The sequence below is a fragment of the Rhododendron vialii genome, chromosome 10a, assembly GCF_030253575.1.
Source record: "Rhododendron vialii isolate Sample 1 chromosome 10a, ASM3025357v1".
NCBI classification, from domain to species: domain Eukaryota; kingdom Viridiplantae; phylum Streptophyta; class Magnoliopsida; order Ericales; family Ericaceae; genus Rhododendron; species Rhododendron vialii.
Window position 1 is genome coordinate 7,488,647 of NC_080566.1, and position 27,664 is coordinate 7,516,310.

At 37.5% G+C, this 27,664-nt stretch overlaps 4 protein-coding genes across 17 annotated transcripts in view; all 4 read right to left on the reverse strand.

Annotated features, from left to right (window-relative positions):
- LOC131304605 (transcription factor CYCLOIDEA-like) lies at positions 1 to 2,218 on the reverse strand. 2 transcript variants are annotated; one of them, XM_058331901.1, is made up of 3 exons: positions 1,055 to 2,218; positions 844 to 895; positions 1 to 403 (listed from the first exon to the last, which is right to left on the reverse strand). In XM_058331901.1, the coding sequence occupies exons 1-3, from the start codon at positions 1,916 to 1,918 to the stop codon at positions 396 to 398; spliced, it is 924 nt and encodes a 307-aa protein (XP_058187884.1). In that variant the 5' UTR covers positions 1,919 to 2,218; the 3' UTR covers positions 1 to 395. The 2 variants fall into 2 exon arrangements, with proteins under 2 accessions (XP_058187884.1, XP_058187883.1); XM_058331900.1 differs by having other exon boundaries at positions 1 to 895.
- LOC131304608 (transcription factor CYCLOIDEA-like) lies at positions 536 to 26,928 on the reverse strand. 7 transcript variants are annotated; one of them, XM_058331918.1, is made up of 3 exons: positions 26,091 to 26,928; positions 15,662 to 15,745; positions 536 to 632 (listed from the first exon to the last, which is right to left on the reverse strand). In XM_058331918.1, the coding sequence occupies exons 1-2, from the start codon at positions 26,835 to 26,837 to the stop codon at positions 15,680 to 15,682; spliced, it is 813 nt and encodes a 270-aa protein (XP_058187901.1). In that variant the 5' UTR covers positions 26,838 to 26,928; the 3' UTR covers positions 536 to 632; positions 15,662 to 15,679. The 7 variants fall into 7 exon arrangements, with proteins under 7 accessions (XP_058187901.1, XP_058187898.1, XP_058187900.1 ...); XM_058331915.1 differs by lacking the exon at positions 536 to 632 and adding an exon at positions 13,833 to 14,139 and having other exon boundaries at positions 15,679 to 15,745; XM_058331917.1 differs by lacking the exon at positions 536 to 632 and adding an exon at positions 13,833 to 14,147 and having other exon boundaries at positions 15,679 to 15,745.
- The window catches only part of LOC131304607 (transcription factor CYCLOIDEA-like), a 67,390-nt gene continuing 40,261 nt past the window's right edge, over positions 536 to 27,664 (reverse strand). For 2 of the 7 annotated variants that reach the window (XM_058331911.1, XM_058331907.1), the window contains exon 3: positions 23,904 to 24,298. The gene's annotated coding sequence lies outside the window, so the exon portion shown is untranslated. Of the gene's footprint in view, positions 641 to 23,903; positions 24,324 to 25,767; positions 25,814 to 27,664 lie in introns of those variants that run through there. The other 5 variants (XM_058331909.1, XM_058331902.1, XR_009192439.1 and 2 more) reach the window with 4 other exon arrangements.
- The window catches only part of LOC131304610 (transcription factor CYCLOIDEA-like), a 76,968-nt gene continuing 63,136 nt past the window's right edge, over positions 13,833 to 27,664 (reverse strand). Inside the window, exon 4 of the transcript XR_009192440.1 lies at positions 13,833 to 14,120. The gene's annotated coding sequence lies outside the window, so the exon portion shown is untranslated. The remainder of the gene's footprint in view (positions 14,121 to 27,664) is intronic.

Sequence of the window (27,664 nt, forward strand, 5' to 3'; positions counted from 1 at the left end):
TTTTTTTTATAAGCAAAAAGAATTTATTAATCTTTATAAAGGATTACAAAGATTAAAAAGATCAAGAGCACACCGGCTAAAAGCCACCCGAGACCTAAAAGCAGGCAAGATGCCAAACCGTACCCCAAAAACCAAAAACAACCAAGAACCAAAAGCTTAAAGCTTCAAAGCAACCCAAAACAACCAGACCACCACCAAAAAACAAAAACACCGAAATCTAAACACTTGGCAAAACCGAACACAAGGAGCACATACCAAACCCACCAAAAACTCGAAATTAAAAATCCAAAGGGAGAGATGCTCCATGCTCCAAGTCGCCTTCTTCCTCCGAGACAGACTCTACCTTCAAGTCATCTAGAGCATGATTCCTATCAATTAATTCTTCCTCTTTCATCTCAACATTCTATATATATACACATCATAAATACTTGATCCACAATATATATACAAAAAATAGACAATAAACAAAGAAAGAACAAAGACCAAGGGAAAATGAGAAAGCAAAATATTGAAACCCAATTAAGATGCATATAAATTGAAATAACTCAATAATAAAGATACTTATAATTATTTGATTCCAAACTACCTCAATATCAACATAACAGTGATAAAAAAAAGAAAAGAAAAAGAAGCTATATACCTATACCTTAAACTATGTTTTTTTTTTTTTTAATTTTATGAGCAACAAAATTATTATTACTCGACAAATGGTATATCGAGGAGGCCAAACTCCAATTACAAGAAGGACTTGGATCAAAGAGATGGCCACAAGAAAGGAAAAAGAAAAAGAAAAGAAAAGAGATCAATGAGAAATTGAAAGAAACGACTACAGGAGTGGAGTACCATTGGCTGTAGATGTTGCAGGCCTTCCAAAGTTTGGTACAAACTCTAAATTCTGCAAATTAAGAATAGCTGAAGTCATTCAGAAAATTTAAAACCTGGGGTTTTAAATAAAAAAATTACTCTAAAATGGAACCAATTAATTTCTAGGGTTTTTTTTTATAAAAAAAAATAAATATCTTGTAGGGTTATTGGGGTAACTTTACAAACTTACATCTTCTGAAGTCTTTTGCTCATCACTGGAAATTGGAGATCCCTTCAACTTGGATCTCAAGATCTTCTTCTCTCTTGTTCTTTCCCTGGCTCTCTCTCTTGCCCTTGCCCTAGACTCTCTTGAAGCAAGATATCGCTCATCAAATACAGCAGCCCTATCTTTCTGTAACTTGAGCTCTTTACCCTTGCCAACAGTACTGATCTCCAGTTCCTTCATCTTAGTACCTTCATAGGCCCCTGCTGCTACTACTTCATATCCAGAGGCAGTAGAAGTCAGAATACTCCTCTTTCCACCACCACTCGAGCCGTCCTTCACCTTGTTCAGCAGGTCCTTGATTTCTACCTTCGAGTTTTTTAGCAACCAATCAATGGTTTTGCTTGCTTTCTCGAACCCTAGCATGTCCTGGAGATCAAAGAACTTGCGAGCCGTCTCGATCGAGAGCCTCACTCTCCGATCCCTCAGCCCTTGAGCCGTGAAAATCTTGCTGTGCTTGTGCTTATTCGCGGCCTTCTTCGTCTTCGGTAGCACGCTCTTTGGACCAAAACTTTGTCCATTGAGTTCAGTACTGGCTTCTTGGTTTCTCGCCGGAGGCTTGTTTGAAACCACCATGCCGAAAAGGGTGTCGGTCAGGAGCAGATCCGAGTGGTACTGGAGGAAGAAATCGGTGGCATCGTTGCCGAGAAAGGGAGGAGGAGGAGAGAGGCGTGAGAGGAGATATGCATTGGTGGTTGAAGAGAACATTTGCAAAATTAGCAAGTGAAGCTTGCTCTTGACAAACCCTAGCTTTGGAAAGCAACGATGGTTCATATAATCTTGTCTAATGATCAAACAAGGACGGCATACATAATCTTGTCTCCCACCCATTAGCAAATGCAAGTGAGATCCACTTCTCTTTTGTCTAGATGTGGAAAGATAGAGATGAGAGAGGGAGATAGATTGTGGTTGGATTCATCCGTGGAAGTGTGCTCGCGGTATCAATCAGAGCAAAAGTTGCGTGGTTTTTCTTCATTTTAGGGAGGTGGGGAATTAGGTCATACATTGGGGGAGAGAGAGAGAGAGAGAAGGAGACAGAGGGATAAGAGTGGAAATGTGACTGGATTGAAAGCTAGTACCACGCTCCACATGGGAGGTCCGGAAAAAAAAAAGAAAGATGGAAAATAGTATAATACGCTCTCTTTTGCGGTTTCGCAACTTTGTTCAATCGCTTTTTTTTTTTGTTTTTTTTTGACGAAATCGATTTGTTCAATTACTTTGAATTCATAAATGAGTGTAAAATCATAATATCAAGACGAGTCAAACGACGCTTATGATATAAATGCTTTCAATTCAAAATTGGTGTTATGAATCTCATGCAAATGTTAGTATGATTTTTATACAAAACTGATGAATTAAAGGATGATATGGGGTGGTGGTTTGAGTTCTGCGTTATCAAAAAAAAAAAAAGAAGTTGGGTCACCTAGTAGATTTGACCGTTTTCTCATTCTTCACATCACTATGCAAGAGAAACAATCAATTAGCATTGTCGGGTTGTAATTAGCAAGCCCACCGACACTTCGATGATCAAGTTAGCATGTGGAAGGAGGAGGAGGAGAAGAAGTACTATTAGGAACGGCGTAGCTTCTCCAGGTTTTATCCCTTTGTTTTTATAGACGGTTTACCCTTGCTCTACAAGTGCATCTGCACGTCACGTGCCTGACATCACGCGTAACTGACTCGGTTAGTGACGTCACGGTGACGCCCGGCGGGCACGTGGCCTTCACGTGTTCTCCTTAAATATCTTCCAACTGATCCTCTGGTCTACCGCCAGGTCAGGTGTACAACGTCGGTCTAGATCGACTCGTCTTAGAACGGTCCTTAGGCTTCCACCTGGGCCATTCCACAGGGTGGGTTATCAGTATGTCCCACTATGGTTTGGCCCATTTGGTCTGTCTTGGGGGTCTAATCTCAGCCCGTTTTGGCAAAATTAGGGGGTGTTTGGGAGGTGCATTTTTGCATTTTTCCATATTCATTATTTCATTTTGGTTGTTTGACTACTCCATTCTCAAAAACCATTCCCAGATTTTGACAAAGGAAGCAAAAAGGGAGAATGAAGCCTGGAGGTCCTTTTTGGCTTTTGGGATTTTTGCATTTTGGGTAAATTACTAAAAAAAACCCTCATCGAGTTTAGGTAATTACTTCCATTACTTAGAGAACATTATTCTCCAAATAGCTCATGAATCTGAGGATGCCCTCCACGCCATCTATGAATTTGACGGTCCAGGCAAAAAAATTACATTCCCCAAAAAATATATAAATTAATAAATAACATTATTCATACATCTTTTAATACGACAATAAATAATCAAGTACAAAATGGTAAAAAAACCAACTCATAACTCATTTTGATCATATATCTCCTAAATACTATTATTGCTCCAAAATACATTCTACACATATCTCTCAAACACTCCTATCATATTCAAAACACATTTTGACTACAATTCAAAAAGTCAAAAAGCCCAAAGATGAAAATGAAAAGCCAAAAGTAGGCTCCCAAATACCCTCTTAATCCAGAATGGGTTCGGCCCAATCCCAGAGTCAGGTTTGTACCTAGAAAGCATTTGGCGATCGAGGTCCATCTTCACACCACACGCACATACATACATGTACACATTTATATTTAGAGAGGGAGAGAGATAGTACAGATGATAGGCAGTGTAACGCCCTGAATTTTGGGTACGTTAAAAAAATAATTTTATTGAAAATTAAAATAGAGTCTAAGAGTTTGGCTCAATATTACATCATAAACCTTACAAAAATACTTTTATTCAAACAATGAGGGAACTAGGGTTCCTAACTACTGCTCTTCTTCTTCCTCCATCCGGGCTAGCTCTTCGGCTCCGAAGGTCTCCAAGGTGTAGAGTTCACCCTGTTCACCTATGAGGTCTGACATATTATACTGGCGTCGCCACCAATATAATAAGTCAGGGTCACCAAAAAGGCAACACCGTGAGCTTAAAAAGCTCAATAGAATAATCTAAACCCAATAACCCTTAACTTATAAACAATAAAAATTATACAACAGACAATAACAATAACACATCCATAATCGATATTCAACTATCGTTGGTGTCCATGATTTTCTGTGTTTCTCCTACGTGACTTATCGTAGACCGTGTCACCATTTTCCATTTTTCTTTTTCCAAATCAATGTTTCCAAAATTTGTGTTTAACACACCCAACCTCGGTTCCGCCGCTCCGGGTTCCCGAGTATCCGCACAATGGTTCCGCCGCTCCGGGTTTCCATTGGCACACAATTGCATTGGCACCTCTCCACGGTAACCAAGCCACACACCTTACCTTGGTTCCGCCGTTTCGGGTTCCCGAGTATCCTCACAATGGTTCCGTTGCACCGGGTTTTCATTGGCACACAAAACTTGCATTGGCTCCTCTCCACGGATAATCAAGCCATTCCTCACCATGGTTCTGCCGCTCCGGGTTCCCATGGGAACGCACACAACCTCACAATAGTTCCGCTGATCCGGATCTCCATTGGAACACACACACATTCCCACAATGGGCAAGTCCGGCCACATTGCGATTTCAAAACACACCTTGTCATTAACACACCCTAGGTGTCATGTTTCTATCTTTCTTGATTTTTGTGTCTTGTTTTCATGCAACGACTCCGCGGTAGGACATATCACATACGTAAACATAAATCAAACATTCAACATGCTCTTATTACTCTTATCAAGCAAATTTACTAATTATCATGCATTTCAACATATTAGTAAAATGAGCTTGCTAATTACTTCTAATACTTCAACTTGCCTTATCATAGACAAAAATAACTAAAGTTATACTAGGGAGAATGAGCAGAGATTTATCTATCTTGATTCGAAACTAGTCGGGGCCGAATAAGCTAGTTGGAAAATTCTACGGGTGGTGAAACTCGCAAATCTGGACCGAATTTTGGATGGCAGTAACTTGGTCAATCTTTGGCCGAATATGATCGTTCTTGGGTCGAAATCGAAGCTCTAGAAGCGCTCTACAACTTTCGTGAAGGAAGTTGATCCTAGAAACTATTTTAGGTAGGAGAAAAATGGTGATAAAGGAAGAGACAATGTGTTGTCTGGAAATGAAAATCCGAGATTTTTACTGAAATTCGGATGCCAATATCTTTGTCATTTCTTCACCGATTTGGGTGGTTCTTGGGTCTAACTTGAAGGTCTCGAAGTGCTTTACAACTTTTTTGAAGGGAGTTGGCTAAAAACTACATTAAGCAGGAGAAAAATGAAGATTTGTGAAAGGAAGTAGGCTGTCTGGAAAATGGAATGGTTTCTAGAGAGAAGTGAGAGGAAAGGAATGAAGGTGTGAGTTGAATAGCATGAGGGTGGCTCTATTTATAGCCAAATCTTTGGCTCTCCCTCCCTCTCTCAAGGCTGGCCCCCCCTCTCTCTCCATATCTCTATCTTTAACAATTTGTCAGGAAATCTTAGAAAGATCAAGGCCTAACCCTAGGCTTGCATAGCTAGGATTGTTACTTTGGATTGGATTATGGAAGATTTGGTATTAAACAATCATAAAAGGACAATTGAGAGATAGATTTTTGGCTAGGAAGAAGATACACCTAAGAATTTGAAAGGATGCAAGAAGATCATGGTGATCCAAGCATGTACAACAAAATCTTCCCCGCTCTCTCTCTCTCTCTCTCTCTCCCCCCCCCCCCCCCCCCCGCTCTCTCTCTCTCTCTCTCGGCTCACTCTCAAGTACACTTTATATATATATAATGGCCAAGTACAAAGGTGCTAGATTTTCCAAGTCCAAAATCCCATTGAAAAAATTCAAATTAGGCACTTGTCTCCCTTAAACTAATAGATATTGTACCCTTGGAAATCTATATCTATATATAATATTGTATATATGTACACATGCCTATATATACATAGGTACCAAGAATCAATAGCTTAAGATTTTCTCATTAAAATATAATTTAGGTACTAGTATTAATCTACTAATCAAGGTACTAAAAATCTAGGGTTTAGATTTACCCACATATTCTAATGCTTAAAAGCAAATGGGAAAATCAATACATGAATATTAAATAGGATTCTTGTACTTAGTAGGAAGATTGGAGCTATTACCCAATGGATAATAATTTTCCTAGCGGTTAATAACCAATGGACAATGGGGGGTGGGGTGATATCTAATAAACAAAGTCTAATTGTCCTTTGCACATGTGGATATACCCTATATAATACTATATCCTTATCCTTATCAACATATCTTAAAGGAAAGCCTATTGTCCAATGGATAAAGATTACCCTAACATCTATGGACCAATGAGTAATGGTTCAACTAGTAACTAGGTGAGTTGATTTCTCCAACTAGTCGGTTAAAAGCTAACTAGACTTGCCAAGTTGGGCCTCTAGCTAAAAAATATATTTTTAAAGGACTAAAATCTAATTATGACGGATTAAAAGAGATTTAAAAGAAATCCAAGTAATTTTAAAAAAAAAATGCAAATATCTAACGAAATTTTTTATTTACCGAAAATCAGGGCCGTTACAGGCAGATTGAAGGGGGTGGGATCCGGTGATCTCGCCCTTGATGTTGTGGAGCCCAAAGCGGATGGTGTCATTTTGGAGCCCTCCGATTTCGTGTGCGATTTTCTCTATGTTTGAAGCTTCCATTGCTCTCTCTTATTGTTTCTCCCAGTGGTGGAGTTATTTTGACCCCAGGTGATGCAGGGAGGCGTGTCGAAATAGAAGAACGCGCAACAAGTACACTCACGAATAAGTTTGAACTAGAAATACTCTCTCTACGAACAAACAATTATGAGAAAACTTCTCAAATTTTAATTAATAATTCATAAAACAACTCCCTTAACCCTAAGGCTTACAACTCAATTTATAATAAACTAGAAATACTAAAAAGGAAACCTAAATAAGGGAAAACTAAATCTACATCTTAGAGAGCAAGAAAACAATAAAGAGTAAATAGAATCAACCTAATTACGAAAATCCAATATCCTAGGCAATTTATGCTAAAACGGAAATATTCCTAATAAAATACTAATTGCAAAATAATAAATTAAAATTCCTATATTTCTTAAATAATTAAAATATCGGCCTGCATCACTAGGGGAGGCTGTTTAAAAGACATATATTTTTTTATCGGAACGTATACTTATTATATCAAAATAAGTATACCCGTAATGCTCCCATCATCTAATAATCTGACTAATGCAAGAACACCCGGGTCAAGAAAACACGGAAATAACTCAAATAGGTAGCAATCTTCCAATCCAGTGACTATGCCAGTGCTTGAAGGCATGATGCCATCACTTGTTCAATACCACCACTATTCTTTAACCCCTCCAAAAGCTAACCTAATTTGCTCCAAGCTTTACCGAAATCAACTAACTGTGCTCTAGGATAAGAAATAAGGCTGAGTTTTTATGGAAAAAAAACCCCATTAAGAAATCAAAATGTGCATCGAATGGGATGCCTTCTAAAATTCTTTGATCGAATGGGACCTTTGGATTAAAAAACACAATTGAGGTTGCCCTCTACATGGAAAAGTGAAAATATCAATAAGCCCAAACCAAGAATAATCGAAGTTTTGGGAGAAGAATACGACTGAAAGAGAGGTGTTTGCTGCAATCGGTGGCTCCGCACCGGCGATTTTCTTTCACATCGATCAAGTAATCTACATGGTTTGCCCAAAAATGCACAAACGGGAAAATAAATTGGGGTGTTTTATTTTTGTGGGTAGCTATGTTAGGAAGGCTCTCAAATAAGCTGTGTTTAGCCAAACAATGAACAAATTTTTTACTCAAGCAAAAATTGATGTAGAACTAAAATCGACTATGCAACAAAATAAAAAAATAAAAGTGGAAAGAAAATACCTACTAGTCTTCCATTATGATACAAAAAATACACCTGAAGAGCATACAAAATACATTCATACACAAATTAGATGGGTCCAAAATCATACACAGGGAAGAAAACCAAAGATTAGATGGGTTGAAAATCAAGATTTCGATTATCTGCCCAGGTTAGTCGCGAAGCTTAGATGGGTTGGATATCAAGAATCTGATTACCGGTTGAGGTCAGTCGCAACGATTTAGTTAGATAGCGAGGAAAAACAAAGGGTGAGATTGGTGAGTGGGTGTTGTGCGCGTGCGCACGAGAGAGAGAGAGAGAGAGAGAGAGAGAGAGAGAGAGAGAGAGAGAGAGAGAGAGAGAGAGAGAGTACTAGGTTCCTCACCGGAGAAGGGTTCGGCGATGAGGGCCAACGCTGGAGATGGAGGTCCTGAGATGGAGGGGGTGTATCGTGAACGAAGTACTACCAGATTTGAGAGAGAGAGAGAGAGAGAGAGAGAGAGAGAGAGAGAGAGAGATTTGAATTTTGAATCCAAAATTCGGGGCTTTTGAATTTAGGAGTGAGAGAGAGATTCAACCGTGTGTGCAAGGGCCTGTTTGTACTAGCAAGAACAAGGAAACATAGTCCCAATATTTGCCATAAAAAATCCCATTATTTACCAAACTGCCATTCAAAAGATAGTTTGTGAGAGACATTTTTTGGACCATTGGATGTGTAGAATTGGAGGGTTGAGATTAAAAGAAAAGGAATATTATTTTGGAATCTTGTAGATACCTCCCCTCCCTTGATATATGGATTTTTGCTTTTTAATTTATTAAATTTGTACATTGAAATGATTCTTTAAGTTACTTCAAATGTCACATTCTTGTTTTTTGTTTATGAAAGAAATTGAAAAATGAAAATGTAAAACAACCGATTTTTTTATCAAATTGAACCAAAATGGTCAAAACCTTATATATACAAAATAAAAATTTTAAAATTCGAACACTCGAGAAACTAGGGTCAAGGGGCCCCTCCAGTCCCAACATAGGTTTGCCCTCTGCCCCTGGTTTCTCATGCTCTTCGGTGCTTCTGTGAAAGAGAACTGGAAAACTTTGACATTGCCGTGACTTCGTGGACAAGAAAAGAAGGCAAGGGCCGGCCCATAAGACAAATGGAAGGGCCTGGTCCACTGTACTATGGGCCTACTAAAAAAAACTCATGTTCCATTAATTACGTGGGTCTTGAGGCCCACTGATGGGCCTACTGAGAAAAGCCAATGTTTCATTACGTGGGTCTTGAGGCCCACTGCTGTAAAAGCTTTCATGCTTCCTTTCAGTCATCAAGAGATTGGTGCAGGAAAGCTATTCCAAGAAAATTATAGTGAAGTGGCGATTCCTTTCTATGTTTCGTGGGCTTCTGTCGTCGGATCCTCTCCTGGGTGGTTCCGATCTTGGGCCTAGCTGCATGGTGGAGGGCAGCGAACAGGTGTTTGGGGTTTTGGGCGGTTGTTTCCCACCGGTCGGTATCTCGTGGGCCGACCGGTTTCGTGCCTAACGGCCTGGGATTCTACCGTTGCCGATGACTGTCGTTTCTTCTCCTCGCTGCTTCAAATCATTTTTGTGGTCTGCCCTCAGCCTTGGTTTGTTTGGAGGATAGGAGAGTGCATGCGAAACCGGTTTGGGTTCTCCCTAGCTGGCGACGGTGGCGGCAGGAGGCCGTGGGTTGTGGCTGGAGGTTGTTTGGTGTGGCTATGTTGTATGGTGGTCTGTGGCGACGGTGGGCTGGGCTATGGTTGTTGGCAGGCGCAGTGGCGGCTGCGGCGGTGGGTGGCGGCTGTGCTGTTTTGTTCCTGTAGGGTTTGGGTTTGGGCTAGGGTTGGGTTTAGGTGTTTGGGCTTTACCCTTTTTTGGTGTTTGGGGTTTTTTTCTGGTTTGAGCTCAGTTTGTTGGGCCTAAATTACTTCCTCCATGTGTTTGGAGACAAGGGTCTTGAATGGTCAAGCCGGTGTATCATTTATCTTATTTTCTTGTAACTTCATGTTATAAGTTAATGAAATTTTATTTTCGCTGAGCAAAAAAAAAAAAATGTGGCATAAATGAAAATGAAAAGAATTTCAAAAAATGATATGATCCATGACATCCGAATCATAAAAGTGTCCATAAAAAAGTAAATGAATGATCCAGATTCACAGTGCAGTGAATTTGAATTTTTCCTCAGAGTTTTCCCTTTGTGCGTTCATTTGATATTTGGAAAATGAAGAGAAAACTGAAAGTATTTATGCTTAGTTATATAATATTAAAACTAGTGTAGAAACAAGATTCGTGGAAAACTCTTACATTTTTTGCTAGATAAGTTTTGATGAGAAGCTAATCATGGTGGAAAAGTTAAAGATTTGGGTCGCGCAAAATGTAGGAAAATTAAGCATTTCCATATTTTCCTTTCTTTTTCCCTACAACTTAACAAGACTGAAGTTAAAACACAATTTTTGGGATCTTAAATTTGTGGGGACTCTCTTGAGAGAAAGAAGGGAAATAGGTACAATAAACAAACATCTTTTAGAAAGTTTTTAATTGGCCAAAAAACTAGATCATGTAAGTAGCTTACTTTTGTTTGCCTTTTTATCAACAATTGAAGATTTGTTAAATCGTTAATGATTTATGAAGACATGTATTTGTACAAAAATAATAATTCTCATACATTTGTGGGGTGCAGTTTAGGGGGAAAATGATTTTGGAAAGCCAATTTTTTTTTTCTTTTTTCACTTCGCTTATGTTTTTCTTTCGTAGATTAATCCACAAAATCAAGAATTTCAAATAGAACCAAGGTTGGTATCTGATGGGTTTCAATGTCCTTCTATTGTGCGCTTCAATGCAACGGCCAATAGCTCAATGGGTAGGTCCAATGCCAAGGACCTTAAATGCTCTCTTCGATTTAGGATCGAAACGATGCATGAAAACTACCCCTGAAAGTGTCAATGAAAGAAAAATGAAGGGTACAAATTCAGCATACCATATTTGAATAATTCCTCCTCTAAGCTAGTCTCCTTCAATGCAAAATGGCACCATCTCCGGTGCAATGTTAATGATCTACATCTTTGTTCGTATGTTTCAACAATTAAATAACGCTAATAATCTCTTAGTAAGTGGCTGGTCGAATTATTATTATTATCAAACGTCTGAATGAATTGTGATAAAAAAAAAAGAAAAGAAAAGAAAAGAAAAGAAAAGGAAGGGTAGCCATTTTTTTTTTTTTTTGAACAGCTAGAAAAATTTATTAATCTTTGAAAACAGATTACAAAGATTAAAAGGATCCATAGCACGAGGCATCAAAACAGAGCAAAGAGAACTCCGACAATCATATGCCATGCTGCTAAGAACCAGAAGGGAAAATAGCCACCCATGGATGGAAAGAAGCCAACCCGGCCCAAAAAACCAAAAAAGAGACAAATACACCCAAAACCCAACCACCTGCCCCTGAGATGACTAATGATCAATCATGAGATTACTTAAGACTTCCTCATCATCACCCAAATAATCTTCGCCCAAGATTTTCTCAATAGACTGAGCAGCCTTTGCATCATCAAGATGTAACCTGTTAGTGAAAAAGCGGATAAAGCCGCAGCAGCAATCGCAGATCTAAACATAACACTTTTTTTCTTCTTTCTTCTTAGATTGAGGAATACCCAACATTTTCTCAGTCGACTTATCCTTCGAATTTCCTTTCCCCATTTCTTTAGTCTTCTCAGCTGGGTCAATAATTATAACTTCAATTGTCTACTTTGATACCGATATTTTCGATCATCCTAACTTTTATTTTCCTACTTTTAAGTGCTTTGTCAAAAAATGACTTGATAGGCCAATGGGCTCTAGCTTAGAGCATCCGCAATACTAATAAATTACCAATAATCAAAATATAACACGTCAGCATTTGATTATCCATTTAGTTCATAATCAAATTTAGCAACCTCTACACCTATATTGGTTATTTTTGTATCCCTAACCAAAAATAAATAAAATCCCACAATATACATTTGTCCAATCACAAACGAGTTACAATCATGCATCCGACCATACCAAATTATTCATCTCGTTGAGACGATTCCAATGTGAGGTGTTTCTGTGTTATTGAATTTTGGTTATTGGTAAAAGTTTTAAGTTTGGTTATGGAATGAATGAAATTTGGATATTTGCTAAAAAACTTTTGTAATTTTGCTTATTACAATGTAGGGTATTTTTTGAGTATTGTTGTTAAATTTATTTATCTACACCCATTGGCTTATTACAATGAGAATACTCTTAGTTGATATTTTCTGGTCCTCCTCATGTGGGAGGTTAAGGTTCGAGCCCCGTCGTGGGCATTTGGAATTTAGAGCTGTGGATAACTTCTGAAACTCCCCGTGGACTAACCTATTAATATCTCGGCCCATGACCCCGCTAACTCTTGTTGTTGATGGATGCAATCTTGAAAAAAAAAACAAAAAGAATTACGACATGATATAAGCCGGTGGGATGTGAACTTATTTTTGTTTTCCTTTTTCTAAAGCAGATGTACATCTGATCACAAGAGTCAAAATCATAGATAGTGATACCTCTTTCTCTGAAATAATTATTCGGCGGTTCTAGGGTACCATTACGTGGTGCCTCAACACCCTTCTTTACGAGACATTTTTGTGTGGCTCAGGACGAATTATTTGTACTCCAGAGGAATATTTGTGGCAAGAAATTAAGGGTGTTAGAGCACCACATGGCGATACACCGAGACCACAGAATAATCCTCTTGTTATAGACTTACCTTAGAGCTAGGTTGGTGTACCATGTAATAGAATATATAGGCCAATAGTGATCTTTAGTTAGTGAGATTTTCTAGTGTACCTGATGTCAAAAAAATCTTCTTTAAATATTTTAAAAACTCAAAGTGAAGCTAGGTCAGATATGATTTCCTATGGGTATGTACCAATCGAATCCAATATCTGATTTTTTTTATACGTACTGAGAGAAGGTTTCTTGGATTTTTTTCTCAATGTCCATCAACTTAACTTGAAAACAATTGCGAGGGTTTGGTTCGGTGGCGAAGGATTTGGGACTTAGAATTTGCCAATCTTATACTGAATTTTGTTCCGATTTTAATTGGGCTCCTCAATAGTGGGCACCTCTGTAAATAAAAATTTTCCTTGGATTTTTTTTTTTACAATGTCCATCAACTTAACTTCAAAACAATCGCAAGGGTTTGGTTCGGTGGTGAAGGTTTGAGACTTTGGAGTTTGGAGCTTGCTTCATTCTAATTAAGATTTCAGATTCGAAACCTCTCGGGTGTTGTGAATTCTTTTTGGGCCAATCTCATTCTGAGCTTTACTCCGATTTTAATTGGGCTCCTCAATAGTGGACGGTAGGATTCGGCTTCCAAGATTCGTTGAGGTGCGCGTAAGCAGCACAGACACTTGAGTTATATTAACAACAACACTCTTAGCACAGAAGAAATGAGTCAATATCCAAATACTGATCAGAAAAACCCTATAACGTGGCTTACGCCGGAAATCAATTCTCTCGAAAAGGTTATAGAATCATATTAATAATTACTCGTATAAATCACTTCTGTCTATTAAACAAAACATCTAGAATATACTTAATTACAAAGTGGATGATAAATAAATAGAACACCAAAATTTTTACTACTATTTATTACCTGTATAATTAATATTAAAACACTTCTGCGACGTATCATCTTTTGACAACACATGATTCAGATATTAAAGGTGTTCTTCTAATTCTGAAGCAAGTAAATTCAGTAGGTTTTCTTTTTCTAATAACTTTAAATCTGGCTCAATAAACCGATTAATTCAACTTAAGTCTTCTTCTTCTTCTTTTTTTTTCTTTTTTTGTCAACATGGTAAGAAACTTTCATTGATAACAAAGAGCAAAGCAGTACATCAAAGAAGACGGTTATTGTTCCACAAAGGATTCAATAACAAATAAGGAGGCCTAGCTTACCAAATATGAATATCAGAATCTTGCAAACCCGAAGTTGCCAAAGTATATGCAACTACATTTGCCAATCTATGAATAAAAAGAAAATCATGACTCCTAACAGATCAATCTCGCAGGGAATGTCTTCGATGGCAACTTTCATGGGCAAGACTACACAGTGATGGTTAGTGAATCCAACCGATCTGATCGAACCACCACTTCCTCTGCCTTGCTTCATCAAAAGACCATCACTACTACCTTTATTGTAACCTGCAGGGCTAACTCAAGATTTTTAGTGCTCAAAGCCTAATAAAAAAAAGTGTCTCCTAAAGAGTTATTACTTAATAATTTTTACAGCAATAATCACAATACGAGAAAGTCAAATCAATATAAAATTCTACTAATCATTACATACGAACACAAAATATAAAATCTCCAAATAGGCAAATACATATTATCTCAAGAACGCATAAATATCACTTGAATATTAATCATGTTGCATTTCTAGATGTAAAAGTATCAAAAGAGTCCTATTCAAACCCAAGTAGTAAAAATATTGGAGTGCCTCTAAAATTTAAAATTTTTGGGATGTCTGAGGCCCTAGCCTCGTGGGCCTTGGGGGTGGGCTGACACTGGTAACCTGATACGGCAACTCGATGATAAATGAGAATCCAAGAGAAAGGGGAAAAGAAAAAGAACGCAGAGAAACTCTCGGATCTGATGTCAAGAGAGAAAAACCCTCGCTGGAAAGGACAGAATATTGAAAACAAAAAAATCATCACCGCAAAAGAAAGAAAACACCCATCAAGGGTAAAACCCTCCCCCCTCGCCGCCGCAATAGGGTGATGGAACCTTGGGGGAGGGAGGGGAAGAAGAGAGAAGATAGATAGGGTTGAGAGAGAGAAGAATCTAGACACCCATTTTTCTTCCCCAACTTAAGTGATCGCTAGGTCAAAGTTTAAACAGATGTCAGCTAAAAAATCTTTTGATTTCAACATGGCGCCTTTGGCCCAATAGCATAGATGTGCATTCGGTTTCAAATACTATTCTTCTAAGGTTCTAATCTAACTATTCTAATGGTGTTAATTTTAATACTATTTTAAGAATACTGACTTTCACTGAACAAAAAATATTGAAAGATGTAATATTGTTGCAATGAATTATCTTTTCAGAAACAGAAATTACTCTTTCTCATAGATGGTCTGATCAAGTTCAAGTTCTACAACATATATATTACTCATTTTCTTAAATTTTTTTAGCTCAAAATAAATGGTAGAGATTTGCACTGTCCTAAATTTTTATGACTGTAAGAGTCTAAAAGTAACACAAAGAAAATGATTAATTCCCTGCGATAATTCATTGCAATGATGTGGTAAATCACTTGATCTTAGCATGTCTCGATTTTTATAAACACGAAAAATTTCAAAGATCGGTTATTTTTCATGATCGCAAACACGTTCATTTTTTGGCTAGAAATTAAACTACTATGGACCAACTGAAAAGTATAAATCAGACTCATTGGGTGAAAATTTCCGGTTTCATGTATTACATATATGTGTCCATAAATATCAAGACTCAAGAGGTAACCTATTTATATTTCGGCCTTTTAATACCCGAAAAAAAATTAAATACTTGACTCCACATCACTAATATATACTATATACAAAAAATAGACAGTAACAACATTTTCTATATATGTAAGGAAATATAATTTATATCAAAGACACCTGCCATTTTCTTATTTGATTCAAAACTACCTCAATAATAATATAACAGTGATTAAAAAAAATACAACCTATATACCTATACCTTAAACTACGTTACCATTGGCTGTCGATGTTGCAGGCCTTCCGAAGCTTGGTACAAACTTGAAACCCTGCAAATTAAGAATAGCTTGGTACAAACAGTGAAAAGCCCATGTTCCATCAAGTGGGTCTTGAGGCCCACTGATGGGCCAACCGAGAAAAGCCCATGTTCCATTAAATGGGTCTTGAGGCCCACTGATGTAAAAGCTTTCGGGCTTCGTTTGGTCATCAAGAGATTGGTGCAGGAAAACTATTCCAAGAAAATTAAAGTGAAGTGGCGTAAATGAAAATGAAAAGAATTTCAAAAAATGATATGATCCATGAAATCCGAATTATAAAAGTGATCATGAAAATAAATAAATGGTCCAGATTCACAATGCACTGAATTTGAATTTTTCCTCAAAGAGTTTTTCCTTTGTGCGCTCGTTTGATATTAGGAAAATGAAGAGAAAGCTGAAAAGTATTATGCTTAGTTATGTAAAAACTAGTGTAGAAACAAGATTTGTGTAAAACTCTTACATTTTTTGCTAGATAAGTTTCGATGAGAAGCTAATCATGGTGGAAAAGTTAAAGATTTTGGTCACGCAAAATGTAGGAAAATTAAGCATTTCTACATTTTCCTTTCTTTTTCCTTGCAACTAAATGAGACCGAAGTTAAAACACAATATTTGGGATCTTAGATTTGTGGCGACTCTCTTGAGAGGAAGAAGAAGGGACATATGTACTATAAACGAACATCTTTTAAAAAGTTTTTAACTGGCCAAAAAACTAGATCATGTAAGTAGCTTCCTTTTGTTTGCCTTTTTATCAACAATTGAAGATTTGTTAAATCGTTAATGATTTATGAAGACATGTATTTGTACAAAAATAATAATTCTCATACATTTGTGGAGTGTAGTTTAGGGGGGGAAATGATTTTGGAAAGCTGATTTTTTTTTTCTTTTTTCACTTTGCTTATGTTTTTCTTTCGTAGATTAATCCACAAAATCAAGAATTTCAAATAGAACCAAGGTTGGTATCTGATGGGTTTCAATGTCCTTCTTTTGTGTGCTTCAATGCGTCAGCCAGTAGCTCAATGAGTAGGCCCAATGCCAAGGAACTTAAATGCTCTTTTCTAATAATTCCGAGGGTTGAAACAGTACATGAAAACTATCCATGAAAGTTTCGACGAAAGAAAAATGAAGGGTTCAAATTTAGCATACCATATTTGAATAATTCCTCCTTCAATTCAAAATGGCACCATCTCCGCTTCAATGTTGATGATCTATGTAACTACCCGGATTTTTGACTCAATTTTTTTTTACTACAAATTTATATTGTTAAATTTTTAATTCAATAATTAATTAGATTGAATAATTAAAATATATTATTATGTGTATAATTGATATTATTTGCATTATTATATAAGATATGTATTTAAACTTTAGATATACAGGAAATCAGTGATTCATATTCATCTCTTATCTTTCTTATCTAAACCCTAAGTCGAACTCTATTCAAACTAACTCTCCACTTCTCTCTCTCATCTTTTACATAAAAGCGTCCAGATACATTCTCACCATGTACATACATGCGTCCACATACATTAGAATTGAAAACTCCCCCCAAATGTGGCACTTGTCCCCCATCTTTTTATCATTATCAGTATCACTCTCTTTCCTCATTCCACTACTTCTACACTTATCCTCTCACCTTCTCACTACCTTATTCTCTCTCATTATACATACCCACATAATCCGAAAATTGAACACCAGTATATTATTTTACTCTCAATTATATTGTTGAGTCTAGAATAGAGAGAGAGAGAGAGAGAGAGAGAGAGAGAGTTGTGAGTTTCGTGGGTACACCGCCGCTACGGGCCCTGTTGGAGTGCCACCGGACGCTGCCTCGAGATTTCAGAACCACCATGGCGATCTACGGACACTGTACAACACTTATCCGGACTTAGAATCGCGTTTGAGGTAGTTTTCCGGAAACCCGAAACCTTAATCTACATTTTAATAGAGTTACTTAGATTTAAAGTTTATTGAAGATGACGACCTGCTGTTAAATTGTCAATTTATTTTTAGCCCTATTTATATTAAAATTTAGTCCGGTTGTGCTAGAATGATTAGTGTTATACCCTGTGAAAATTTATGATCGTTTAACAAGTGTTTGATTGTGAAATTATTATTGATGATGCATTATTGATTTGTATTGAGTGAACGTTTACGTGTTTAATAAATTATTGGGGTAGATAAATGTTTATGAAATATTCACAAGAATATTTTACTAGTAAAAATTTATTTAGATTGTAAACAAGAAATATTTTAGATTATATATTAGTTAATCTTTAACTCTAATAAATATTGACTAGAATAGCCTCACATAATTTTGTTCTTATGAAAATCTCATATTAATATGTAATATAGTTAGTAAATACTAAATTTAGAAATAAGTATTTTCCAATAAAAATAATTAGTTTGTAAAATCTATGAATAATATGAAAGTTAAAGAAAATGTTTAAATAGTAGAAATATTTTATAAAATTTCTAAATGAGAGAAATAGACTTAATTTTAAGTGTAGTAATTAATTATTTGACTGAATATTATTTTGTTACTCGAATGATTAATTCTATGACAGGATTAATTTTATCGCATGGTTATGTGTTGTTAGTACTTTTAGTTGAAATGTTGAACCGTGTGATATTTTGTTATGGCTGTAGATTGGACAAATAGGTTCCCTGGGTGGTTACGAGTAGTGACTCATATAGACGATGTTAAGTAAATGAAAATTGATAAAGTGTTGGAAGTGTGATTGTGTGGATTGTAATTTGAGCCATGGTGATGGCAAGGGTAACCTATGGGGCCCTGTGTTGAAATGGGTTACCTGAGGGGCCCGGTGTTGTGATGCTAATGTATGATACGTCATGGAAAGTTTCTCTTCGAAGAAGAGAATGGGTCCCATGAGACGGTTATAGTTAGTGAGACGTTAATGTATGATACGTCATGGGAAGTTTCTCTTGGAGAAAGAGAATGGGTCCCATGAGACGGTTATAGTTAGCGTGGGGTAGTGGATGTCCGACCTTAATGTACGATACGTCATGGAATGACTCGATCCTCCTGTTATGGTCTTAAGTGAGAACATACTCGGTACATAACTTAGATGCGCTCACCTAGGACCCTGGTGCAGGACAAGCAAGAGGAAGGGTGGACCCATGAGACGATTGTAGTTAGTGGATGTGGGAGGAAAGGATCTCGCGGAGAGAATCCTTAGATTACATGTAAGATGATGGATAGTAAAGAAAAAGACGATGTGTTATTATTTTGTACCTTCGATGTATTATGAATTATTATATTGTTGATCTGCATATTGTGGTATTGGGTTTTAGGATTTCTACTTAGTGAATTATCACTCAGGATACGTTTGTATCCTGGCAAATCGTTTGCTTCGGCGTTCAATTTGCCAGAGTGTGCAGGATTCCACAGTGGAGCAATTGATACATGTGGGACCCTTGGAACAAAGTCTGGGCCAACATTGCTTGGAATTTCGTGTCAAAACTAGAGTCGCGTTGGAGTTGCTTTTGTTAAATAAATGTACATAAATTTTTGTATTATTTTGAAATTGTAATTTTTGTATAAGGATAAATAAGGGCTTAATAGTTTGTAAAATTCAGTGTATTTTAGGGTTAATGCTTCCGAAATTTCTTGAAAAATCGGGGCGTTACAATCTACATCTTTGTTCGCAAGTTTCAACAATTAAATAACGCCAATAATTTATTGGTAAGTGCTTGGTCAAATTATTATTAGTATCAAAAGTCTGAACGAATTGTGATAAAAAAAGAAAAGAAAAAGAAAGGGTAGCCTTAATTATAACTTCAATTGTTCCAATTTGATACCGATATTTTTTTATCATCATAACTTTTATTTTCCTTCTTTTAAGTGCTTGGTTGAATTATTACTTTATTGGCTAATGAGTTCTTGCTTAGTTGGTATCTTCTGGTCCTCTTCATGTGGAAGGTTAGAGTTTGAGTCCCGTCGTGGGCGTTTGGAATTCAGGGTTGAGAATAACCTCTAAAGCTCTCTGTGGTGGACTAACCTAATAATATCCCAGCTCATGACTCCGCTTACTCTTGTTGATGTATGCAATCTTGAAAGGAAAAAAAAAATTATGACTTGATATATGCCGGTGGGATGTGAAGACTTATTTTTGTTTTTTCCTTTTTCTAAGCAGAAGTACATCTGATCACAAGAGTCAAAATCATAGAGAGTGATACCTCTATCTCTGGAATAATTATTCGGCAGTTCTAGAGCACTGCTACATGGTGTCCCAACACACCCTTCTCTACCATATATTTTTGTGTGGCTTAGGACGAATTGTTTATACTCCACAGAAATATGTGTGACAAGAAATTAAGTGTGTTAAAGCATCACATAGCGCGATAAACCTAGAACACAGAATAATCCTCTTGTTATAGACTTACCATAGGGCTAGTTTGGTGTACCATGTAATAGAATTGTCCAATAGTGATCTTTAGTTAGTGAGATTTTCTAGTGTACCTGATGTTGAAAAAATCAACCAAACATACCTTTAAATATTTTAAAAACTCAAAGTGAAGCTAGGTCACATATGATTTCCTATGGCTATGGTTATGTAACAATCGAATCCAATATCTGATTAAAGAATTCTTGGAGGTTCTTATACGTACTGAGAGGAGGTTACTTGGATTTTTTTCACATTGTTAAATGATTAGCAAGAAACAACAAGTCGCAGAGGCCAATTTCTCTCTCTCGACTTTCCCTCTTCCCCTCTCCCGTTAGAGCATCACCAGCAATATAAGCATAATTCTAGCCATTTACCATAGGATTTCTCTCTTGGCTAGCCACAAAACATGTCCAACACCCAACAGCCTCAATAAGAACTTCAACAAAGTGAAAAAAAAAAAATTCAAACGGGCGCGTGTTGGACACGCGAGAGAGTAGATCTCACTCTCTCTCACGCGCGGCCTTTGATCGGCACGTGAGAGCTCCGGTGACCTCCATTGCCGACGGGATCGGTGGCGTTGGAATCGTCTCGACGGTATCTTCAATCCTCTGGGCTCAAAACGATTTTGGGATTAAGTCTCCATTGAAGCTGCTGTCGCAGGAAAATGGAGAGTAGCCACCGTCTCCGATCTGTCTGGCCAAGCGAGCCTCCGTACTCGCTCAGACGAGCGAGGGGAGCAACTGGCGAGTTCGTGGCGAGGTTGCTGGGAACTCGATTTTGATGGTTTCGCTCGGGAATCTATCTCGCCGGAGGAAATGGCGACCTTGCTGGAGATGCTCTTACACAGCTAGGGTTTTTCCCCGTTGTGTGGAGGCGCCTCCTCCCCCCGGCACCTTCTTGACCCTTCTCCTCCTTTCTCTCTCTGTTTCTCTCTGTCCATCTTCCCCTCCCTCTCCCCCATTCTTTTCTGATCTTCTCTTTTTCCACTACAAGAAAAAATATGTTTAGTGACGAAAAAGTGGTGACAAAATTTAATTTCGTCGCTAAATGAGTATATTTGGCGACAAAAAAATAAATTCGTCACTGTTTTGATAACTTTCTTGACGAAATTATTTTGTCACCAATTATAACTATTTAGCGACGAAAAAGATATTTTTGTCACCAAAGGCTCCTATTTGGCGACGAAATAAAATTTTCGTCGCCAAAAGAGTAAAAAAGGAGACGAAATTATTTTTTGTTGCCAAAGATAACTATTCGGTGACGGAAAAAATATTTTGTCGCCAAATTAATATTTTCGTCTTCTTTTTACATTTTCAGTGACGAAAAATTTATCCTTTGGTGACGAAATTTATGAATTACGCTTTGTCTCCAAATATATTTCGGGCATAACTCTTTGCTCAGAACTCCGATTGAGATAATTTAAATTGAGTTTGAACAATAACATAAAGAGCTACGACTTTCATGTTTATTAAAATTGCTAATTTTAATGTTTAATAGTTCAAAATGCCGTTCAAAATATATTTTAGTGTTCAATGTATGTGTTATATATTAGATATTTCAAACATATGCTGAAAAGTTTGTGTGGTGTAGTTGGTTAAAGCTTGCGTGCAAGACTTAGGAGACTCGGGTTCGAAACCCCGCAGGAGCAAGAAAGAGAGATTTTTTTCACATATAAGAATGTCTTTCGCGACGAAAAATTTCGTCACCGATGGGTCACCTTTGACGAGCCAAAGGGAATAATTTGTGACGAAATTTTTTGTCATCAAAAAAGCACAATAGGTGAAGAATAAAATTTCGTCACCAAGTCATTTTTCCGTGACGAAATTTTTCGTCACCAAAAGGCACTATAAGTGACGAAAAATAGATTTCGTCACCAGGTAGGAATCCTCGACAACCTTTAGTCGACAAATTTTTTTTCCTCACCTATATTATTTGTGACGAAAAACATACAATTTGCGACGATTTTCATTCGTCACCCAATGCAATTTTTCTTGTAGTGTTCTCATTATTCACAAAATTGATCGGCATTTGTAATGAGATGGTTGGAGGTGGCGGTGCTGGTGGGCAGTGTCACTGGAGTTATGGTTCTTGACATCCGGTTTCTTCTTGGTCGTTTATAGGTGCTGATTTTGCGGTTACTTGGCAGTCGGTTGCAGGGAGTCCGGAGAGTGACAAGGGCGATTTCGGTATGGTCTTCTGGTTTCTATCTTTCTCCCTCTTTTTCTTTTCCGACCCCCTTACATACTTGTTTGTTCATCTTCTTCTCCGCCTCCTCTTTGCTTCATTCTCGTCCCCTGCTCTCGTCTTTGCCACTCCCTCCAGTTGTTTACCCCCTTCTGATTTTCTGTTGGGTCTACCGAGCTTATGCCTAACGGCGAGGTGGTTTCTGTGGTGGTGTTTGGTTGGACGGCGTGATCTCCTGCCGTGATCGCTGCTGGGTGTTTCGCGGTTCTTGCCTAACGGTAATGGTGAGCTTTTGCGGCAGTGGGTGGTGGCCGTCGGCTCGTTTTCTTCTGGGGGTGTGCTTACGGTGGCGTGGTGGTGCTTGGAGGCAGCGATCCGATGATGGTTGTTGTTTGTTGTTGTCTAGGCAGTGGTGAGCGGCGGCCGGTTGGAAGGTTTTTAGACTAGTGTGTCTAGGTTTAGGGTTTTCTTTGGGCTGGCCTTTTGGCTGGGCCTGACCCACTTTGGTGGGTTAGGTTTCTTTTGGGTATTTTTCAACTTTTGGTTGGATTCTCCTTAATGAAATGTTACTTTTGCAATCAAAAAAAAAAAAAAACTTCAACTTGAAAAAAATTGTGAGGGGTTGGCTTGGTGGTGAAGGCTTTGAGACTTAGGGGCTTGTTTGGTTGGATTTTTGAGTCTTTGACTCTAAATTATTACCCTACTTCAAAATTCACTCATTACCCATATCTTCAACAATTACTTTCATTTTATCTTTATATCTCTCCAATCATTACCCCAATCTCCCTACCCTAATCATTACAAATTCAAATCCAAAAATCCAAAATCCAATCTTATACTGAATTTTGCTCCGATTTTAATTGGATTCCTTAATAGTGGGCACCTCTGTAAATAAAAAATTTCCCTTCTTGGATTTTTTTTACAATGTCCATCAACTTAACTTCAAAACAATCGCAAGGGGTTGGTTCGGTAGTGAAGGTTTGAGACTTCGGAGTTTGCTTCATTCTCAGATCTCAAATTCGAAACATCTCGGGTGCTGGCAACTCTTTTTGGGCCAATCTCATACTGAACTTTGCTCCGATTTTAATTGGATTCCTCAATAGTGGACAGTAGAATTTGACTCCCAAGATTCGTCAAGGTGCGCGCATAAGCGGCACAAACACCTGAGCTATAATAACAACAAAACGAGGCACATAAGAAATGAGTCAATATCCAAATACTGATCAGAAAAACCCTAAAACGTGGCTTATGCCGGAAATCAATTCTCTCGAAAAGGTTATAGAATCCTATTAATAATTACTCGTATAAATCACTTCTGTCTATTAAACAAATCATCTTGAATATACTTAATTACAAAGTGGATGATAAATAAATACTGTAGAACAACACCTAAAATTTTACTACTATTTATTACCCGTATAATTAATATTAAAACACTTCTGTGACGTATCATCTTTTGACAACACATGATTCAGATATTAAAGGCGTTCTTCTAATTCTAAAGTAAGCAAAATCAGTAGGTTTTCTATTTCTGAAAACTTGAAATCTGGCTTAATAAACCGATTAATTCAACTTAAGTCTTTTTCTTTTTCTTTTTCTTTTTTTTTGTCAACATGGTAAGAATCTTTCATTGATAACAAAGAACATAGCAATACATCAAAGAAGACGGTTATTGTTCCACAAAGGATTCAATAACCAATAAGGAGGTCTACCTTACCAAGTACGAATATCAGAATCTTGCAAAGCCGAAGTTGCCAAAATGTATGCAACTACATTCACCAATCTATGAATAAAAAGAAAATCATGACTCCTAACAGATCAACCTCGCAGCGAATGTCTTCGATGGCAACTTTCATGGGCAAGACTACATAGTGATGGTTAGTGAATCCAACCGATTTGATCGAACCACCACTTCCTCTGCCTTGCCTCGTCAAAAGACCATCACTAGCACCTTTATCGTAACCTGCAGGGCCGGCTCAAGAGTTTTTAGTGCCCAAGGCCTAATAAAAAAAAAAGTCCCCTTAAAGAGTTACTACTTAACAATTTTAATAGCAATAATCACAATACGATAAAGCCAAATCAATATAAAGTCTTACAAATCATTACATATGAACACAAAATTTAAAGTCTTTAAATAGGCAAATACATATTATCTAAAAAATGCATGATTATCACTTGAATTAATATTACTCGTGTTGCATTTCTAGATGCAAAAGTATCAAAAGAGTCCTACTCAAACCCAAGTAGTAAAAATATTGGAGTGCCCCTAAAATTTAAAATTTTTGGGATATGCCCGAGGCCTTGGCCTCTTGGGCCTTATGGGTGGGCCGACAGTGGTAACCTGATACGGCATCTCGATGATAAATAAGAAGCCAAGATAAAGGGGAAAAGAAAAAGAACGCAGAGAAACTCTCAGATCTAATGTTGAGAGAGAAAACCTCGCTGGAAAGGAGAGATTATTGAAAACAAAAAAATCATCACCGCAGAGGAAAGAAAACACCCTTCTAGGGTAAAACCCTCCCCTCTCGCTGCCGCAATAGGGTGATGGAAAACCTAGGGAGAGAAGGAGAAGAAGAGATAAGACAGCTAGGGTTTGAGAGAGAAAAGAATCTAGACACCCATTTTTCTTCCCCAACTTAAGTCACTAGGTAAAAGTTTAAACAAATGTCAGCTAAAAAATCTTTTGATTTCAACAAGGGGCCTTTGGCCCAATAGCATAGGTGTGCATTCGGTTTCAAGTACTGTTCTTCTGAAGTGTTAATCTAACTATTCTAATGTTGTTAATTTTAATACTATTATAATAATACTGACTTTCATCAATAAAAAAAAGAAGATTGAAAGATGTAATATTGTTGCCAATGAATTATCTTTTTAGAAACAGAAATTCCTCTTTCTCATATATGGTCTGATCAAGTTCAAGTTCTACTACATATACATTGCTTATTTTCTTGAATTTTTTTTAGCTCAAAATACATGGTAGAGATTTGCACTATCCTAGATTTTTATGACTGTAAGAGTCTAAAAGTAACACAAAGAAAGTGTTTAATTCCGTGCGATAATTCATTACAAATGATGTGGTAAATCACTTGATCATCGCATGTCTCACGTTTTATAAACACAAAAAATTTCAAAGATCAGTTATTTTTTACGGTCGCAAACACGTTCATTTTTTGGCTAGAAATTAAACTACTATGGACCAACTGAAAAGTATAAATCAGACTCATTGGATGAAAATTTGTACTATATTTGTCCATAAATATCAAGACTCAAGAGGTAACCTATTTATATTTCCGCGTTTTAATACCCCCAAAAAATTTAAATACTTGATCCACATCACTAATATATATATACAAAAAATAGACAGTAACCACATTTTCTGTATAAAGAAATATACTGTAATTTATATCAAAGACACTGCCATTTTCTTATTTGATTCCAAACTACCTCAATAATAATATAACAGTGATTAAAAAAAATAAAAAAGAAGAAGCTATGTACCTATACCTTAAACTATGTCACCATTGGCTGTAGATGTTGCAGGACTTCCAAAGCTTGGTACAAAAATTGAAACACTGCAAATTAAGAAGAGCTGAAGTCGTTCAGAAAATTTAAAACCCTGGGTTTCAAATAAAATTACTATAAAATTTAAAACCTGGGGTTTCAAATAAAATTACTATAAAAAAAATGGTACCAATTAATTTGTAGGGTTTTTTTTTTTAAGATTTTTTTTTTCTTGTTGGGTTATTGAGGTAACTTAACGAACTTACATATTCTGAAATCTTTTTTTGCTCATCACTGGAAATTGGAGATCCCTTCAACTTGGATCTCAAGATCTTCTTCTCTCTTGTTCTTTCCCTGGCTCTCTCTCTTGCCCTTGCCCTAGACTCTCTTGCAGCAAGATATCTCTCATCAAATGCAGCAGCCCTATCTCTCTGTAACTTGACCTTTTTGCCCTTGCCACCAGTACTAATCTCCAGTTCCTTCATCTTGGTATCGTCAAAGGCTCCTGCTGATGCCACTTCACATCCAGGGGCAGTAGCAGTCAGAGTACTCCTCTTTGCACCACCACTCGAGCCGTCCGTCACCTTGTTCAGCAGGTCCTTGATTTCTGCCTTCGAGTTTTTTAGCAACCAATCAATGGTTTTGCTTGCTTTCTCGAACCCTAGCATGTCCTGGAGATCAAAGAACTTGCGAGCCGTCTCGATTGAGAGCCTCACTCTCCGATCCCTCAGCCCTTGAGCCGTGAAAATCTTGCTGTGCTTGTGCTTCTTCGCGGCCTTCTTCGTCTTTGGCAGCGCGCTCTTTGGACCAAAACTTTGTCCATTGAGTTCAGTACTGGCTTCTTGGTTTCTCGCCGGAGGCTTGTTTGAAACTACCATGCCGAAAAGGGTGTCGGTCAGGAGCAGATCCGAGTGGTACTGGAGGAAGAAATCGGTGGCATCGCCGACGCCGAGAAAGGGAGGAGGAGGAGAGAGGCGTGGGAGGAGATATGCATTGGTGGTTGAAGAGAACATTTGCAAAAATTAGCAAGTGAAGCTTGCTCTTGACAAACCCTAGCAACAATGGTACATATAATCTTGTCTAATGATCGATCGAACAAGGATGGCAGACATAATCTTGTCTCCCACCCATTAGCAAATGCAAGTGCGATCCATTTCCCCTTTTGAATAGATGTGGAAAAATAGATCATGAGAGAGGGAGATAGATTTTTGTTGGATTCATGGGTGGAAGTGTGCTCGCGGTATCAATCAGAGCAAAAGTTGTGTTGGTTTTTCTTCATTTTAGGGAATTGGCCTAAAGTCCAAAAGCAGGTAACTATTGGGCCATTCAGTTTAAAGTAGTCCTTGATTGGACAAAAATGACCTGTCTAGCTGCCGTCTTCCTCGCGCGGACTCGCACTTCTCTTTCTTTTCTCTTGCGCGAGAGCTCATAGCTAATGGAGTATTAGCTATTGTGGACAGGTCATTCTCACAAATTTGTATCGATTGGGGGCCACGTGTAGACAGGTGTTGTGTTTGTTTTGAGGACTACTTTTTTCCTAAGCCATGCTATTGACATGTAGTATCAACATCTCTGGTAGTACCATGTGAGAATGGGGGCCATTGAAATCAAGGGCTGAAAAACAGACTAAAAATTAAGTTTAGCAGTTAGCACCGGTCTTTTATTCTGAAGGTCTTTAAGAATCAAGTCGGGCACCGTTTTGTTAAGATTTTTCTTTTTTAGGTACGAGTACTTATTTTTTTATTTATGAGACATGTCATTTTTTTACAATGCATTACCTATAATTCAAAAAATAAATACATATTTTAGTTTGTTGGACACACCTTAGTTCATTATATTT

Coding starts and splice junctions, on each gene's coding strand:
- LOC131304605 (XM_058331900.1), bottom strand. CDS start 1,918: ATGGGTGGGAGACAAGATTATGTATGCCGTCCTTGTTTGATCATTAGA. Junction 896..1,054: donor AGCAAAAGACTTCAGAAGAT/GTAAGTTTGTAA, acceptor CTTAATTTGCAG/AATTTAGAGTTTGTACCAAA.
- LOC131304608 (XM_058331918.1), bottom strand. CDS start 26,837: ATGTTCTCTTCAACCACCAATGCATATCTCCTCCCACGCCTCTCTCCT. Junction 15,746..26,090: donor AAAAAAAGATTTCAGAATAT/GTAAGTTCGTTA, acceptor CTTAATTTGCAG/GGTTTCAAGTTTGTACCAAG.